This window comes from Pituophis catenifer, unplaced genomic scaffold (genome assembly GCF_029215685.1).
Source record: "Pituophis catenifer annectens isolate HBS135680 unplaced genomic scaffold, rPitCat1.0.hap2 SCAF_1, whole genome shotgun sequence".
NCBI classification, from domain to species: domain Eukaryota; kingdom Metazoa; phylum Chordata; class Lepidosauria; order Squamata; family Colubridae; genus Pituophis; species Pituophis catenifer.
The window spans coordinates 231797679-231816739 of NW_027256881.1; the positions used below are offsets into that span (position 1 = coordinate 231797679).

The 19061-nt window shown below is 41.0% G+C and overlaps 1 protein-coding gene across 1 annotated transcript in view; it reads left to right on the plus strand.

The window, feature by feature from the left end:
• NHEJ1 (non-homologous end joining factor 1) overlaps positions 1 to 17808 on the plus strand; it is a 98513-nt gene extending 80705 nt beyond the window's left edge. Inside the window, exons 6-8 of the mRNA XM_070957142.1 lie at positions 13946 to 14063; positions 15497 to 15627; positions 16093 to 17808. Of these exons, the coding sequence (XP_070813243.1) occupies positions 13946 to 14063; positions 15497 to 15627; positions 16093 to 16173 (330 nt within the window). The 3' untranslated portion in view covers positions 16174 to 17808. The remainder of the gene's footprint in view (positions 1 to 13945; positions 14064 to 15496; positions 15628 to 16092) is intronic.
• The last annotated feature ends 1253 nt before the right edge of the window (positions 17809 to 19061 follow it).

Below are 19061 nucleotides of genomic sequence, written 5' to 3' on the forward strand. Positions count from 1 at the left end.
AATTCAACAACATCTATAGAGCTGCAGTTTCTCTACCTATGCTCAAGGTTTTTCTTATTTCATTGGCAAAAAAAATGGTATTTCAGCAGGATTTAGTTAAGGTGAAGCACTAGAACAGGAGGAGGAGGAAGAGGAAGAAGAGGAGGAGGAGGAGGAGTCTTCTCCATGGTTCCAGGGCACTTTATTGTTCCAGAGTAGTTAAGAAGAAACCAGGAAATCTTTAGGCTGAGTGTCTCTTGTTTCAAAGCCTCGACGGTCCCACAATCCCTTCAGTTCACTCCCTCTGTCTTGGCATGGATGCTACCAATCCTGAGTCTTGGGTCCCACCCTTCTGAGCCACGAACCAGTACTCGGGCCCCCTGCTTCCCTTCCTCCCCACCCCCGGCACTCTCCTGGCCACAGAGTGATTTATTAAGCAGGCCCTCCCTCAATGGAACATGTGCTGAGGTTGCCCACGGGAATGTGGGTAGATCTGACAGTCGCACCGCCACAGCCCAGGCTGTAATTTCAAAGCCTGCCCTAATCAGTTAAAAATATATTAAAAAATGGGAATGTGGGTTTTGCCAGGGAAAATATTTGTAACCACTTGGCAGGCCCTGGTGTGATAATGAAAGGGTCCGGACTACCCCTGGGGAATGACCGATTTAGAGATTGCACTCACATAGGGACTTAGTCCCTGGACCTGGCACTCTTTCCCAATATGTTCCTCTTTCCCACCCCCAAATGCATATTCAGCCTTCCCAAACCACTGTCCAGTGTTGTTGGCTTTCCGTTAAACTATATGGAGGTAGAGGAAGATTGAGGGATTTTGTCTTGGGTAATAGTGTCCTAAGCCTGCCCCTTTCTAGACCATGTGTGGCCATAGCCTTGTTGTGTTCACGTGACTCAGAGAAATTGCCAATCAGGCACCGTAAGACACTCTGCCCGAAATCTATTACAGAGTTTCTAGAGCTATCTTCATGGCCAGAGTGGGAGATGCTGGCTATGTCCTGGTTCACAACTTCCACCTCTCATCTAATTTGGCTGATGCTGGTTGACATCTAGTCACAAAGCACTTTTTAAGGACAGGTTGGAAATCAGGAGGTGGAATGAGGAGATGCTACTTCTCTTATACGTCTGTATAGGGTTATGGGCTATGGACAGATAGGAACCATGTAAGGGAAGTGTAATTAAATGAATTAGATTTTATAAACTAAGGTACTGTTGATTACGGCAAAGATAACAGAGTAGGAATTTGTGGGTAGGGATTGCAACTAATAGAACATATGGTTTCCATACAAAAAAAACCTGGTATTTCTGTTGTAAAAACAGAAATGGGTCAGGTAGTACTTGATAGTCATGAGACCAAGAAACCTACCACAATAATAATGGGCCATAGATGCACAAAAAAAATATGTTGTGCATTCCTAACTTGCTGTTGCTTTGGGACCTAAATTATAATAATCATGGAGACATCATCCTATCCTTTTAATATTAGTAACGTAACATCCATTTCTATCTGATGTTGCAGGGCTCCATTTGTTATAGGACAAAGATCTTCAGATGTGATAGGAGAATTCTTATTTGAGCAAATTACTGTCTGAAGTTGAGTCTTAGTGCAACATGCATTGGAGACTATAAAAATTCATTGGGAATTCCCCCTAGGCAAGTGTACATATCACCCTTCCAAAACATTGATTCCCAGCCAGAATTGTCCATGCTGGCTGTGAATCTCGAGAGTTTTACTCCAACAAATCTGAGGGGTATTGAGGTTTGGGAGATGAGCATAAATTAACAGTTATGTAGATACTCTAAGATATGAAATAAAGATAGGGAATGTTCTGTAATTATTCCCTGCTTTCTTTAACCTAGCAGTTCTCTTTACTGTCATCCATTTCATTATAATCGAAGCTGTCTTCATGTTTGGGAGCAAATTCAGACTAGGCTGTCATGGGTACAAGCAAGGCCTGTTAAGCCTTGCCAAGGCCCTCAGTAAATTTAGCTTGATCTAAAATAGATTATGTATCCTCTCATAGTCATATATTGTATGGGAAAGATTGGAACTGGTAATAAAACTGTTTTCTCAAAGACAGTTTTCTGACCGTACTGATCTTAATGAGGAATCATTCAAAAAACTGTGAGGAACCTCCTGTTGCCTGGACCATAGTTGCAAGCTATAGGTCTTATCAAAAGGATATCCATATTTGCTTTCTTCAAAGGCCACTTCTTTCTTTCAGCTGGTCTGCCAAGCAGGCCAACCCTTGGTCAACTAAGATGCAAACATAGATATAATTACCTTTCTTTAGTCTTGCCTTCTAGTCAACAAAGTGATCTCTTTATTTCTAAATATTCCTTCCTGGGCAGATAAATGTCATTAATCTAGTTTCTAGCACAATAAGTTAACTTTACTATGTAGGATGTGGTCCCTCCTAGATCATTTCCTGCAAAGTAAATGCATATTATCCGGTAGTCATTGTTGGCCTGTCCTCATGTTCAAATTAGGACTTGGATTTCAGAGGGAAATGAAGTTTGATGTCCATATGACCCTGTTCATGGTGTGCTCCAATTACCTCTAGGCTGAAATCTAGCAGAACATGTTGCTATTGTGTTAATGAGAGCTATTGTTAGGGTTTTTTTAAAAAAACAGTTAGCAAATAGCTTGCTTAACTGTCAGTCTAAAATATTAAAAAAATTATCATTTTGCCCAAAATATAAAAAATTCTTAAAACCAGCTATAGATGGAAATTGTGTAGCCTAGTAGACTTGAATTTTTCAAGTATTATCACATAAAAGTAAACTCTCTTTCATGAGCCATAACTTCCTTGGCAACGGTACAGAAGTGATTTGCTATTACCTTTTCTCTGGTTTGTTTTTACTTTCCATTCTAGCCTGCAACCTTAAAATCAACTTGTTGGCCTCCCATTCAAATACTAACTAGGTCCGGCTCTTCCCAACCGCAGATAAGGTTGACCAGGTGCTGCCACTAATGCATTTCTACCACTATGCACAGTGTAGGAAATAAACAGGGGAACTAAAAATCTTAACTCAATAAGACAAATGTGATACGATAGGCATCACTGAAACATAGCAGACAAAACTCACAATTCCCACGTTTGGCTAATTTAAAAGGAACAGACCAGGTAGAGGTGTTGCGCTTTATGTAGATAAAATAATTCCAAGAAAAAGAGTATGTTTGAGTAAGACTAAAAGGAGAAATAAAAGTGATAGTTGTGGGAGTTTACAAGGAACCTCCAGACAGAGAATACAGACAAGGCCTTTTTTTGTCAAATGTCCAGAGCGCACATCTATTGTTTCCACTTCAATTTAGAGGGAAGTATCAAATGGAGGGCACCCAGGCTCTGCCCTAGCACTGTGCCATCATCCTTTTCATTAATGACTTCTATGAAGGGGTTAAGGGGATCTGGAAACGACAACCTGTGAGGAATGGTCAAAAGATGTGGCTATTTTTCCCCAGTAGAAGGGAAGGCTGAGGTAAGATATAATAGCAGATCAGTTGTCAAGAGAAACTTCTTGATGAGTTATTTTATTTTTTTATTTTAGATTATTGGCCAAACTATTTAATAATTTTAAATTGTTTTTAACTTTTATATTGTTGGTTTTTATCTTGGCTGTACACCGCCCTGAGTCCTTTGGGAGAAGGGCGGTGTAAAAGTTTAATAAAACTAAAACTAAACTAAACTTGACTGCACAAGCTGTTACTGAAACAAGCAACCATATGAAGTAGTGAGCTGTTCTTTGCTAAGGATGTTCAGGAGCTGGACAGCCATCAGTCAGAGATGCAAAGACCTGCATTCACAGAGAATTGGATTATATGATCTCTAACACCCTTCCAACTCTACAATAAGCCTGAACATCGAGCATTTCATATTTATGCTGTGTTTCCCCAAAAATAAGACACTGTCTTATATTTTTTGAATCCTGAAATAAGCTCTTGGCCCTATTTTCAGAGAGGTCTTATTATTTTGGGGTATGTGGAGCAAGATGGGGCTCCTCTTGCCGTCTTACCTGATTTCCAGCTCTGTGTTTAAATATTTTCGGGGAGGGCTTATTTTCGGGGAAGGCTTATTTTAGCACATGTGCTCAAAAGCCTGATTGGGTAAATTTTCAGGGGATGTCTTATTTTGGGGGAAACAAGGTACTATTTTTAAAAAGTGGGAGTGCTCCATCACCGCCACTAAGCATGCCTGTTAAACTTTCCTTTGGCTCTCCAAAGCTACTTCTATCTGCTGCACTCTGTTTCTGCTTATAAAATTCTCTTCTATAAATGCAGATAGTTAAATGGGATTTCTGGATATTGAGTGCTAGGGTAGACAGTCAGGGAGACCTCTTGTCCTCACACAATGTTTGCAAATGGCTTAGAATCGCTTGTCCACCAGATGGATGCAACATGTTCCCTCAACATTCTAACCATACCACTCCCAAACTGTATTCCTCATTATGTACTATTTTTCAATTATACCATATTCCCTCTATTGCCAGTAGCTGTGCTGATTGGGTTAGTAGAAGTCATCAGCCAACAGTTCTGAAGAGTTGAGGAGAACTCCCCAATAGAGAGTATAAGTCAAAGGGAAGAGTTTGAACAAATCACCTTTGGGGCAATATTTCTGCTACACCAGAACATCCATCCAGCGTATGCACCAAAACAAATTCCTTGTGTGTCCAATCACACTTGGCCAATAAAGAATTCTATTCTATTCTATTCTATTCTATTCTATTCTATTCTATTCTATTCTATTCTATTCTATTCTATTCTATTCTATTCTATTCTATTCTATTCTATTCTATTCTATTCTGTTTGATAGACAATGAACCTAGGAAGATGCTCAAGATTGCAGATGAAGTACAAGGCAATAGTTTTTCAAGTACCATATATTGCAGGGGGAGGCAATTAATTTTCCCGAGGGGCCATATGAAAAACTAGGACTTTGGTGGAAGGCCATCACCACTGATAGCCACCACTGATGTCCCACCTACTACCACCGATGCATCACCCTCTGTCGCCCACACCTCGCCCCCCCCATCAAAGCAGTCTGCTATTGGATTGTGACAGACTGTGGACTGGATGTGGCTCATGAGCCATAAAATGCTCAAGTCTGATATATTGGTTACTTTCTATCTCAGCTGTTTATGCATGTCCATTTGTTTTAATTTCCAAAAGCTACTTCCTTTGATTGAGCATTGGTATGGTATAAAGGACATTGTCTTGGTGTAGCTGAAGATAATATCCAGATTTCTCTTAACAATTTTTTATCTACAGTTGCTACCAGATTTCTTATCTTTAAAAAAATGTTTGGTATGGGAAATTTTTAAAAATGTTCCTTCATCCTTCACTGTTTTGTTTACTGTATGTGTTAATGACCAGCTCAGAATCTAAGTAAACTGGATCCAATGTTATTTCCTCATTGCAGCCTTGTTACAAATCTGTAACATAGGTTTATCGAGGTAAACACTGCTATCCTGCCAAAGATCTTCTAGCTCAAAAGGGAAAATATAAAACAAAAACAAGACCACTTGAATGACCTACCACCGTTTGTAAGAACCTAAACTTAAGGGAATTTTTAAAAACTTTTTTTTTTAATTAAAGGGTGGTTTCATTGACTTCTAACACTTTCCCTAGTACTGAAAATCCAGAAAGAACAAGCAAAAATAATCTTGCATCTCATGGAGGATATAGATGGAGATGGGGAGAAGAGGAAGAATGTAGCCTACCTATGATCAGTTTGGGATGAGGACTATGAAGTTTTTCTCTTCACTCTCAGCAATCTGCAGTTCCCCATTGGCTAAGAAATCCTGTTTAATTTTATTTGATCTTGTCCTTTTTTCACTGCTTAAACTTGTACCAAAATATGCGGTTTAGAAGCAAGACTTAATCTGAACCAAGATTTAGTTTTAGGGATTGTGTTTAAATGTTAGGATGACCCCCCCCCCCAAAAAAGCTTGTGATGAAAGGGGGACGAGCATTTTTCCACATGCTCCACCTCCCTTCCCAGTTTTTATCTTGAGTGCATCTAGGAAGGATTGGCAGGACATTCAGATTACACATTATGCCCCCTGAGGCCTAATCTGTCTCCATTCAGGAATTGGTCAGTGATAATTTTGAACTGATAGAAATCCAAAATTGTGCACCAATTCTTCCTTCTTGCATGCAGAGTTGACCGATCAAGCTTTTTCCACAGATTCTTTATCTTTGTTTGTCTGTCTCTCCTTTTAGTTTAGTCTCCTTTTGTCTAACCACACTACGTCTAGAATCTAGTTTTGTTTTGTTTTTATCTCTTGAAGGGAACAGAGACTTTTCAGGACCTTTACTAATCTTTGCCCGGGTACCCTGAAAACCATTGCGCTCCTGACTGGCGTACTGTAAATGTCCTCCTCCTCCTCACTTCAGCCTTGAACTGCCATCATCTGATACACGCTTGGTCTTGCTGTCATGTAGTCATAACATAGGCAGAATATCCACCCCTTAACATACACGACTGGCATTGTCATCCTCCAGGCTTGGCTAGATGCAAGTTTTTGGTCTGACGTCAATCTTCTCATGGCAGCAGCTCTGGGCAAAGGAATGACTTGTGCTCTTACACATTTCCTCAGCTTCTTAACCTTCCTTCCCCCCCATGCTTGATAGTTTTCTATCTCAGCAAAGACTGAAAACCGGAAATGGTCTCTCCAAAATCTTTTCTTGGCAGAGATGCAAGTAGATTTTGAGGGGGGGGGGGAAATGAGGATTTTGAAGGGAAAAAAAGACCCTACCACCATGATGGCGAACCTATGGTACGCTCTCTCTGTGGGCACGCAAGCCGTCACCCCAGTTCAGCTACGCCGCACATGTGCACACATGTCCCACTGACCAGCTGGTCATCGGGTCTCTGCCGCACATGCACAGGGGGCAGAGCATGTGCTGGGGGCACAGCATGAGTGGGGGGCTGCGTGCGCATGCACAGGGGGTGGGGCATGTGCGGGGTGCACAAGTGTAGGGGGCAGGGCCCATGCGTGGGGCCCGTGTGCGCATTGCATTTTGGGGGTTCGGGTGCATGCTCGTGTGCACATTGGACACCCGGTCCAGAAAAGGTTAGCCATCACTGCCCTACCACATTGCATTTTTAATGGAAACCTATGCTGCAGGGGAAATTAGAAACGCAGCTCAATAACATTAAAGAACTCAAAGTATCATTGATCATGTCATCTCAATTGTAATTTATAAATGGCACCTAGTATCTTAGTGGCCTGAATGATGTCTCAAGTCTCTGTTTTGAAATGTAAGCTATAAATTATCTTACAGTGGATTTGAGGAAGCATATAGAGAACAGCAACTTTATGAAAGTGGACGGAGGGGTTGACATGCTCTGGGATTTACGCCTAGGCCTTGCCAGTATCCCTGAGGATGGTTGAATGGATGGCAAAGAAAAGAAAGGCAGCAGTGACCTGCCCCATTGCTTGCCTGGTTACATGGTTTTTCTTCTGGGCCAGGCCCCTGAGATTTACTTTGCCCTGAGTTATGACTGTGTTTTTGCCTTTGATCTGGCATCTCCAGCTGCCTAATGGCTGTTCTTGCCCAGCCTTTGGGGTTCATTTACCTGCCAGTTTACAACTCATTGCGGCCTGGATACAATGAGAGAGTTGATCTTCAGTGGCTATGAGCAAAGCTCTCTGTATTTCTCATCCTTCTGGTTTCTGATCTCTGCAGAAGAGTCTAATCTAATGCCAGTAAAGGTGCAAATCAGCTTGGCCATGCCAAGCAAGATCTTAGGTTTATAGGGATAAAAAACAACTTGTGGATAAATGATGGCCTTTTCTCGTTCTTTGCGTTGCACTCATTTTGTATTTTGTTATTTTATGGCTTGTAGAAAAGCACACACAGCTGTTTTAGTTCTGCTGGTTTGTGTTACAGTCCATGCTATTTAAACAAGGTGGGGCAGTGCCCCTGAAATTGCTGATACATTGAGTTGTATCACATGGATATATGGATATATATTGTGTTGTATTTTCAAGTGTTATTTAACTATTTGGGGCAACTGACTCCTGCAAAAAAAAAGATTTATTTCTAATTGACGAGCATTATTTTTGCTAAAGAGGCTGCAGTCTTTTCTGAAGATCAGAAGGAAAAGACCACATTTTACTTCTGATGATTATGATTCTAGGCTTGTGTTTTCTATGACATTAATTGAATCTGCACTAAGTGTGACTAAATCTAAACCAATGGGAGAAATGAAGCAACTTTTATTATGCCCAGGCAGATATTTTGGTTTTATCTCAGTAGGTGACATAACCTACCTGATGTTAGTTGATGCCCCATCAAAAAAAACAAAGTCAGGCCTAGTTATTTTGTTTTATTTTAAATGTCTTGATTTGTTTAGAATGATTTATCTGGCCGCCTATTTCACTAATGTGACTCTGGGTGGCTAATAATTAGATTCTTAAAATATAGTATAAATGCAGTATAAAATTACTCTCCTAACCTAATGCTTGGATTCAAAGCCACCAAATAATTGGAGGACTAGATTAAGAAATTGAAAGAAAATTGTGGAATAAAGTATGGCAATCCAGTTTCTCATTGCTAGTAAGAAAATGAACATTTGTTGAAATCTTTATTTTAAATATTTTAAAGGCTTTCCTGCCCATTGCCTCCAAGAAAGAAAGGGCAGGTAGAATAGCTTTGCAGAAGATCTTGTTTTAAAAGATTTCATGGCGTTTTCACTGCATTAGGAGTGTCAAACTCAAGGCCCAGGGACTGGATCCGGCCCACATAGATCTGGCCCGTGGGGCCACCTTGGAAACAGTGAAGAACCGGCCCGTAGTGCTTCTGCCAGCAAAAACAGAGGTCGGGAGGGCCATGTGTTCTGTTTTCGCTGGCAGAGGTTGCAGGAGGCCGTCCTAGCTCAAAACAGAGCTCGCGAGGGCCACGGGCACCCCCCCCCAAAGCTCCATTTTCACTGGCAGAGGGTTGCAGGAGACCATCCCAGCTGAAAACAGAGCTCAGGAGCCTGTTTTCACTGGCAGAGCTTTCGGGCCCCCACAGGCGCTCCCGACACAAGTGATGTCAAACTGGCCACGCCCACCCTGGCCACGCCCACCCCAGCCCTCCCAAAGTCAAACACAACCCTGATGCGGCCCTCAATGAAATTGAGTTTGATATCCCTGCACTACACCATCAGTAAGGACTCAATTTAAATGAAAACAAATCTGGAGAAAACAGATGAATATTTTAAAAAACCAAACAAAATCTACCAAGGATTACAGAGGAATCTAAAAAGATTATGGATGGACCTATAACAATAACTGAAGCTTACAGAGCTATAAAAAAAGATTAAAACAGGCAAGATACCTGGACCAGATGGATTACCAGGATCTTATTATTACTGTTTTGAGGATTATTCACAGCCTTTACAAAATACGTTGAGCTGTATTTTACAGAGAAGAAGGAGGCCAAAGAGATGGGAAGAGGCTAATACAGCATTAATGCCTAAAGAGGGGCAAGATTTGACTTTTAACAAGAAACTAATGGCTGAAATCCTAACAATTTTGGCTGAGAGGCTGAAAATAATTTTGCAAGAATTTATACGTGAGGATCAATGTTGTTTTTCATCTAAAAGTTAGTTAATGGACAATATTAGCAACATAACAAAAAACAAAACAAAAAACAAGTCACATTGATTTTCATAGATACAGAGAAGGCCCTTGAAAGTTTGAACTGGACCTTCCTGTTCAAAGTTTTGGAGGATATGAACTTTGGAGAGAATTTTATTAAATGGATAAGATTGATTTATATGCCACATAAAGTACAAATACAGGTAGTCCTCAACTTATGATCACAATTAAGGCCAACAGTTCCTTTGCTAAGCAAGAAAGTTGTTAAGTGAATTTTGCTCCATTTTAATGATATTTCTTGCCACAGTTGTTAAATGAATTGCTACAGTGGTTAAACTAGCAACATGGGCTGTTAAGTGAATCTGGCTTTCCCACTGACTTTGCTTGTCAGAAGGTCGCAAAATGTCATCACTTGTCCCTGGGACACTACAACAGTGGTGGTATTCAGCCGGTTCTATCCAATTTGGGTGAACTGGTAGCGGCGGCGGCGGGAGGTTCTGCCCACCCGCCCGGATGTAATCACGTCCCGTTTTTTTGACGCTCTGAGCATGTGCGGAAGATCCTGCGCGCACTTACATTTGCGAACCGGTGGCGAAGGTAAGTGAATACCACCCCTGCACTACAACCATTCTAAATATGAGTCATTTGCCAAGCATCTGAATTTTTAGCACGTGACCATGCTGCAATGGTTTTAAGTGTGAAAAACACTCATATCACTTTATTCAGTGCTGTTGCAACTTCAAGCAGTCACTAAATGAACTGTTGTAAATTGAGGATTACTTCTGTACTTCTTAGCAGAGATCTAACAAAACGGTATGAAATAAAAAAAGGCAACAAGACAAGAATGGCCATTGTCTCCTCTCTTGCTTCTTTTACTTCTTTAAATATTGAAGAGAGATATAAAACAAGATGAGAAAATTATGTGAAGAACAGATTGAAAAAGAAGTTAAGGACATCTGTGGCTGTCCTGGTACTGGCTTTGCAGGATCCTTTAAAGGAATAGAAACATCAGTGGGAAAATTTAAAAGAATTTGGTACTAAATAATTATGTTCAGCCATGGAATGAAGTGTATAGAGCTATGCTTTGGTGGGAGTAATTACAGTGGCCATTGTTGGGAAGAATTTCTATGATAAAAATGAATGCTTTTCCTAGAGTGATGCTTTTATTTCAGAGGAATTTAAACATTAATATACAACTAAAATCAGAACTTTTCCTCAAGACTGATAAACAGTTGGAAGAAAAGTCATGGAACTATTTTTGATATATGATAACTACAGCAAGATTATTGTAGGCCCAAAGAGGAAAGCTTTGGCAACACCTATGAAGAAGGAAGGATTGGTGAAGATGACAGAACTTGCTCAGTGGTGGGTTTCTACTGGTTTGCCCTGGTTCAAGCAAACCGGTAGTGGCAGCGGCGGGAAGCTCCACCCACCCGGACGTCATCATGGACACTCTGTGTATGCGCAGAAGGTTCTGCGCATGTGCAGAAGCACCACGCGGGAGCTCACAGTTCCGAACCGGTAGCGAAGTTAAGTGAAACCCACTACTGAACTTGCTGAGATGGCTAAATTGACCTGTTTGATTAGAGAAAAGACAATCTCTATGTTTATTGCCGAATGGAAACGCTTTATGGGCTGTTTGCGAAAAATAGAAAAAAATAGACTCATGATTTGTGGTTTTGATTTGATTAGATACAATAGAATAAGAAAAGAAAATAATCCCTATGTAGCTTTACAGAAAGAGGTAGATCTACAATTGTAGTTATAACTGCTGTAAATATTGGAAACCACTTTTTTCTTCCTTTTCTGCTTTTCTTGTATCTTTTTTCTTTTTTGCACTTTAGCTTTCTTTTTTATTCATTTGTTTTTCTTTTTTCCTTCTTACTCTACTTGACTGTGTACTGATTTTTGCTCTTGTGTTAAAACTTCCATCAAAATTATTTTTTTAAAAAAAGAATTAAATCCTATGCAAATGGCAAGATCACCACATATAAATGGACAATAAGCAATACAAACACATTATGTTTTAAATTATGGGCCAAATTTCATTTAATTATTTTTAAAAATTATTTTAACTTTTGTGTACAAATGTTTTTATTTTGGTTGTTCACCGCCCTGAGTCCGAAAGGAGAAGGGCGGTATACAAATCTAATAAAAGATAAAGAAGATAAAGATTATCTGTCCGCATGGTCAATATTACTATACATGTTAAAGACTCAGGATGCACTGTATTTTTTTTTCATGACATAATACTGTATTTTCAACCTAGCAAATCTTACATTGTGAATGCTGCCCATTCCTGGAGCCATTGGATCAGAATATGCTAACATATAACAGTTACTTCTTCATCGGACTACTATAAGACACTCTACATGGAGCTGCATTGCAAAAATTGCTCTGGATATTTAGATGGAGATCATATAAATTTAATAAATAGATTGGCCTTGTAGCTGAAAATCAGAGCTCCTGCTTGGCATTGCAGAAAGTCCCAGGTTCAAATCCTGGACACTTCTAGTTTAAAAGATCCTAAAAGGGACCAGACCAGGAGAGCAGGAATGCTAAAAGTACTTTCAGATATTCAATCCAGTTGGTCCCTCTTAAAGCTCTGGAAAGAAGGTGGGAGTCATCATAATGCCAGTATATGATTGACTCTCACTTCCCACTCCATCCTGCTAAACTGTCCCCTATAGTACTGGCCAGGAGCCTTGTGCCACTGCTGCAGGCTGCGGTGGGAGGAGTGGGTGACCGGCAAAGCTTTGGACTCTGGCCTTGAGCGCCTCAGTGCTTGCAGAGGAACTGGCCTGTTATCTGTTACACTTTGTTCTCCTGCCTGTTTGGGTGTGGAGCAGCTGCAGCACATGGAGGCATTATCTCTGCAAACCTTTGAAACATGGGCAGCCAGCAGGATTCTGGGTTCCCTCTATTCAGGATGGTGGGGGTTGGTGGGGGTTGAGGGCCTTGGTCCCTGTGCCTGGATGCAGCAGAGTACCTGTTCTCACACTTCTGTCCTGCTAGGGAAAAACAGATTCTTAGCATGTATTGGTGGAGAGGGGTGTGTGTGTGTGTGTGTGTGTGTGTGTGTGTGTGTAACATGTAGAATAGAATAAAAATTGGAAGGGACCTCGGAGGTCTTCTAGTCCAACCCCCTGCTCAGGCAGGAAACCCTACACCACTTTAGACAAATGGTTATCCAACATCATCTTTAAAACTTCCAGTGTTGGAGCATTTACAACTTCTGGAGGCAAGTTGTTCCACTGATTAATTGTTCTAACTGTCAGGAAATTTCTCCTTAGTTCTAGGTTGCCTCTCTTTGATTAGTTTCCACCCATTGCTTTTTGTTCTGCCCTCAGGTGCTTTGGAGAATAGCTTGACTCCCTCTTCTTTGTGGCAGCCCCTCAGATATTGGAACACTGCTATCATGTCTCCCCTAGTCCTTCTCTTCATTAAACTAGACATACCCAGTTCCTGCAACCGTTCTTCATATGTTTTAGCCTGCAGACCCCTAATCATCTTTGTTGCTCTTCTCTGCACTCTTTCTAGAGTCTCCACATCTTTTTTACATTGTGGCGACCAAAACCGGATGCAGTATTCCAAGTGTGGCCTTACCAAGGCATTATAAAGTTGCTGCTTCCAACACAACAGTCCTCTTTCTGAAAATGGAGGAGCTAGGCACATTTCGAGCTAAGCTTTAGTACCATTTCTATATTAGAAGTCGAAAATTCAGATGCTTAGCAACTGACTCGTATTTATGACAGTTGCGGGGCATCCTGGGGTCATGTGATCCCCTTTTGCAACCTTCTGACAAGCAAAGTTAATGGGGAAGCCAGATTAACAACCATGTTACTAACTTAACAACTGTGGCAAGAAAAGTCGTAAAACTGGGAAAAACTCACTTTAACTGTCTCACTTAGCAACAGAAATATTGGGCTCAATCGCGGTCGTAAGTCAAGGACTACCTGTGAACAAAAGAAGCTATTTTATACTGTAGTGCTCTATGTTTATTCTCTGGTCCACTTTTTTCTACTTTGACTGGCAGCCTCCTCTTCAAAGATTGCCCGCCCCAAATGCTAATTCCCTTCTCTGGGTACCAAAGTTCCTTGTAAGTGAAAAATAACAGGGCACCCATTGCGTGCGGAGTACGGATGTTCCATGGAATTAGGGCCTGTACCTGAACTTGACGCATACGTATTGCGAAGTCACTCCTGAATTGCCCTTCTTATTATAGACACTGATACTATAGCAATGCCAGCAACGTTTCAACAAGGACATTTGTTTAGGTGAAACGTAGTGTGCTTATTTCCTGTGTTCTATAATCCCGTGTGTAGTCTCCACCCTGTACGCTATCTCCTCTTTTGTTTTTCAGACTTTGCCCCAAGCCTGCTGCCTGGGAGATGGACGCTTGTTCACTTCTAACCTAAAATCTCTCTATGTGGCAGTGACCCAGAAACAAGCCAGAGCTGCTTGCAAACGGCACCGGGCAGGTGAGTGGATCAAGTGTAGGAAGGGTGTGTCTGCTCTGCCATCATCCCTTTAAAACGGGGGTCTCCAAACTTGGCAACTTTAAGACTTGTGGACTTCAACTCCCAGAATTCCTCAGCCAGCAACTCATGGGAGATCATGTGACTGGGTGGGAGTGAGTAACATCAAGTTGGCCACGCCCACCCAGGTTTTGTGGCTCCTGGTGATTTCTTTGCTGTGGGAAACGGGTCCAAATGGCTCTTTGAGTGTTTAAGGTTGCAGATCCCTGATCTAGGACAACTCACGACAGCCAACTCGCCACCACCAACTCGTGATGGTCAACTGGCCGCAGTCAACTCACCATGGAACAACTTGGGACGTGGGACAAGAGTTACACTCGTATCAAAGAAATGGTGGAATAGAGTCATTAAAGAAAGGGTGCAAAAAGAGGGACAAAATTAACAACAAAAATTAAAATATTTTTAAAATTATTTTAAATAATTACACTGAATTGTTGAATTGTCTTGCAGTGAGATGTCCTGTGGCAAGTTGGCTATGGCAATTTGGCCATGACAAGTTGACCCATTCTATCATGAGGGAGTGGCCTGAAAATTAAAAGGTTATGGATAACCCTGCCTGAACCCTCTCTGCAATCCAAGCCTAAGATACCTCTGTTTTCATGCTTGTTGAGAGGGTGATGTCTCTGCAAGACACTGATTATCTTAACCCTTCACAGTCTTGGTTCTGGTAATTCTGGGACAGAATCTACCATAGTTATCATTTTGCAATTGAACTACTGCAAAAGAGAGACAGGGAGCATTGATCTCTTGACCACTGATAGTGCCTACATTGAGGACTCTGCATTTCATACTTGTGGAGATGATCTCAGAAGTACAATAAACGAATCTCCCTCTGCATTTTGGCCATTGTGTGTTGCCACAATGCACTATGTTTGTCTCCAATGTTATTTAACAGCTACTGTATATGAAGCCATCAAAAGTAGTTGTGTCTTTTTTCTTTTATCAAAGCAGTCAATTTAGCCATCTCTGCTAACTCCATCAGCTTTTGCAACCTTTCATCCATTGTAGGGATTGAAGCGTCCTTCCATTTGTGTGCGTAAAGTAATTTTGCTGCTGTCAACTTATATAACATCAAAGTTCCAATTTTTTCCCAAGTCTTTTTCCATTAAATCCAAAAGAAAAGTTTCTGGTTTCATTTTTATATTCACTTTAAGAATCTTCTGTATTAGAATATAAATCCTGCTCCAATATTTCTTTGCTTTATCCACCATAAATGATAGAAAGTCCCTTCTTTACATTTGCATTTCCAACATTCATTTGAAGTACCTTTATACATTCTTGATAACTTACCTGGTTATAATTCTTATACTCTTGATACTTTAACCAATGCACTAGTCTATATGGCACCACCGTTTGTTATCTTCTTCCTTTGACAGAATCAGAAGACTCTGGATCCCTTAACCATGCTGCTTCTCAGGACCCTACAGAAGAACCGGTAGATTTGCCAGGGGCAGAAGAACAGACAGAGACCCAGTTGTCATCTGCACAGCATGTGGAAGAAGCAGTGGTGGGTCCATGACCACTAGATACATATGGGAAGGGGTCCTCAAAGGGTTAGTTGTAACTTGAAGAACCATAGTTCCTCTTTCCCTGATGAGGTCAACTCTGCTCCTTAATCCTCTTGAAGAGCTCTCTTGAAAGAATTAGTAGTAAACTCTTCTATTGCTTATGTTTGTGAAGTTCAATGATGGTCAGCAACAACCTCTAGGTTCTCTAACCCTATGGAGGCATCTTTGTGTCTGATATGTGTGGGTGCCATTTTTATTTTCTAACTAGTCTTACCTGCCACCATTGCTTGGTGTTTGATTGCTATTCACATTCCAGAGAATGTGACACATTCTCTACGTCTCAGCTGTAGAAGTCAAGAGTCAAATGATGAAATCTTATTTGGCTACATTTGGTTGGTTTTACTCCTGTTTATTTGGATTGGCTGGTTGACTTACTAATTCTGATCAGTGCCTCTTCTTCCCAGGTCCCATCTTCCCAAGCCCAGAAAGCACAAATGCCTGTTGTCAAGACTAAAAGGAAGAAGGCAAAAGGACTCTTTGGCTGATACAACCCATCACTTTACAAAGACAGGGGTGCTGATGCAGTTTTGAACTTCCCTTTGTCTTCCTGGAACATCTAGGAGAAAAAAAACCTGGACTTCATATTGAAGCTCACAATTGTATCCCTCTATTCCTTTTGCCATGTTACACATGATGGTTGGGAACATCTCCCTCTGCACCAGAGCATTGTTTTAAACCCCTGCTTATTCTTTCCTGCTGCCCCAGAAGCTTAGAAACGATGGATTATTAGGTAGAAGGAAAGAATCAGAACTGCACCCTCTATTTTGCTTTATTAAAATGTGAATAAAGTGCTTGGCAGTGATTTCCATATATGCACTCTGTAATACACAGGCTATCCTTAAAAGGTGTCTGTAAAATTGCAATTGGTGAAAAATGTGTCAATTTCTTTATTTTAATTGGTGCTCAGAAAATTACAGAGTATATGGCAGCCAGGCTGCTGACTGGCATAAGGTTCAGAAATTATGATTCCTGGTCTGTTTGCCAATCCCCTACTGAATACAATTTAAATATGGGAGTTGATCTTTAAATGGCTATTTCTGTGACTGCCTCTTCCCCTATGAACCCGTTAGATTACTGAAAAAAGTAGAGGGTGGATTTGAAGATGCTTCCCCCCCTCCCCTTCTAGAACTTAGCTATCTTGCTATGCAGAATTCACTTCTTCCCTGATGCTTCAAGGCTTTGGATAATTATCTCAAGGTGATGGTCATGACCTCCCATTCTCTCAGTATTTAGGACATGGCAAAAGATACCTCTTTCACCAAGTTTGGAGTTGCTAATTGATTTTAATTGTAAATAGTTTTGTATTGATTTTACTGTTGCATTTCACATCTATATCTTGTCCTTGAATGCATATGTATGCGCTCTGTCTTAAAATAATGCAAAATTTCATGCCTAAGAAAAATCTACCATAACCCACTGTAATGCAAACTTACTATAGGAATTGATGGGACATCTACTAAAATATAGCAAGCAACAAGAACAAGACTCATAAAAGGTTCTAATCAAATTATGCCAGAAAATCTAGAGAACAGTGGTCAAGATATTGTTTCCTACTATTAATAGTCTGAATGCTCTTCAGGTCTTCCTCAATAGCATGTTGAACGTTATCTAACCTGAGAGGCTAGTTTGGTCTATTGGTAAGAGGACCAGGCTAGAAAGCAGGAAATGGGTTCAAGTGCCATCTTAGCTATGGAAGCCAGCTGGGTGACTTTGGGCCTGTGTCTCTCTCTCAGCCCAACCCACCTCGTAGGATTGTTGTTGTTGTTGTGGAGGAAGAGGAAAATGTTTTGGATAGGTCAGTCCAAAATTCCTCAATCTTTTTAGCTTTGTGAACCAGCGGGAGAAGGAGAAGGGATGGTTCAGCGCAAATGTTTGCCCACTGTTCATGCGAATGGAGATGCGTGCACATGCTCACCCACTTCTGCAGCCCAGTTCCAAAAGGCTCAAGGCCTGGTAGTGGGGCATGGTCTGGGGGTTGGGGACCCCTATGTTAGTCAATTTGAGTTATTTGTAAAAATAATAAAGGCAAAATATAAATGAATTTTTAAAAAAATATCCAGCACTGCTTTATATTTATATTTCTTTGTATTGTCTGTCCACGTGGTTCTCTTAATAAAATACAGGAATGGTTGCCTCTGCTTTCTCTCATGCCATATGGATGGTGCCTTTGTTGTTTTCATTAAATTTGCCTCCAGCATCTTCCTATCTACCTGCTGCCCAGTGCAAGTACCTGTTTGCTTTGGCTGGGCCCCAGGGATGACCTTCATGCTAGGTTAACTTGCTGGGAGTACATACTCTTGGCATACATGTCTGATGTTCCTTCATCCCTTCCAAGAACACCCATCATCACCATGAGGCAACAGGGCAGGACTTCAGGGGGTCAGAAGAAATGGCACACCTCTTTTGCATTTTTTTGAAAGCTCCCATACAACTCAAAAAAAGAAAAGAGAAACTAGGTTAAAAAAAAAATTCTCACCACCAGCGATGTTGCTGCTTTCTCAGACTACTTTAGAACTGCAAGCTTACCTTCTTGTCAATCTTCCCTAAAAATTTGTCCAGGTCTTTTGGATCAAGCAGTGACTTTTTGAGAAGGGGGGCAAACTGTTGCCTCTTTCAGAGCTAGTAGGATTAGCTTTCTCTCATGGATCTAGAACTCAGGTGGACACATTAACAATTCCTGGGATCCTGTCCACTTCCTCATGATATTAAGATTGAACTCCTCCGAGATAACTGTGTAAGGTTGTATCTCAATTCCATACGACCTTCACAATGAGTCCAAGTCTGTGTGAATCTGAACAATTTTATTCATCAGGTGTCAAGAACAGTCCTTGCAAATGATCCCTTGCTTTTTTTTACCCAAGAGAGTTCAAGTCACACTGCACCGGGGTGCTGACCAGCACTCCAAAGATGTAGTAAGCAGGGAAAGTTTAGACTGAGAAAGTAATTGGTCCAATTCTGTGAGTTTTCACAGCTTAGAAAGTTTTTGAACATCTGTCTCCCCAATCCCAGTCCAAGAGTTTAATCACTGCACCACATTAGTTTTGGAGGCCAAAGATTCTAAGAGGAAGCAAAGGTTCTTTATTATAACTGCAGGGGGAAGTTTCTAACTTTTTAACCACTCTTAACTGCTTCCAAGATCAAAAGACAGATAAAAACTGGCTGCTCTGGCCAGGGGAGTTACAGACAGTCCTTGCAAACTGGAAAACCACACCCACAAGAGAAAAAAGAAAGTAAAGAAAGGGAGGGAGGGAGGGAGGGAGAAAAAGAAAAGGAAGGAAAAGAAAGAAAAATAAAGAAGAAAAAAAGGCAGGGAGGAAGGAAGGAAAGGAAGGGAAGAAAGGAAGGAAGGAAGGAAGGAAAAGATTTGTAGAGC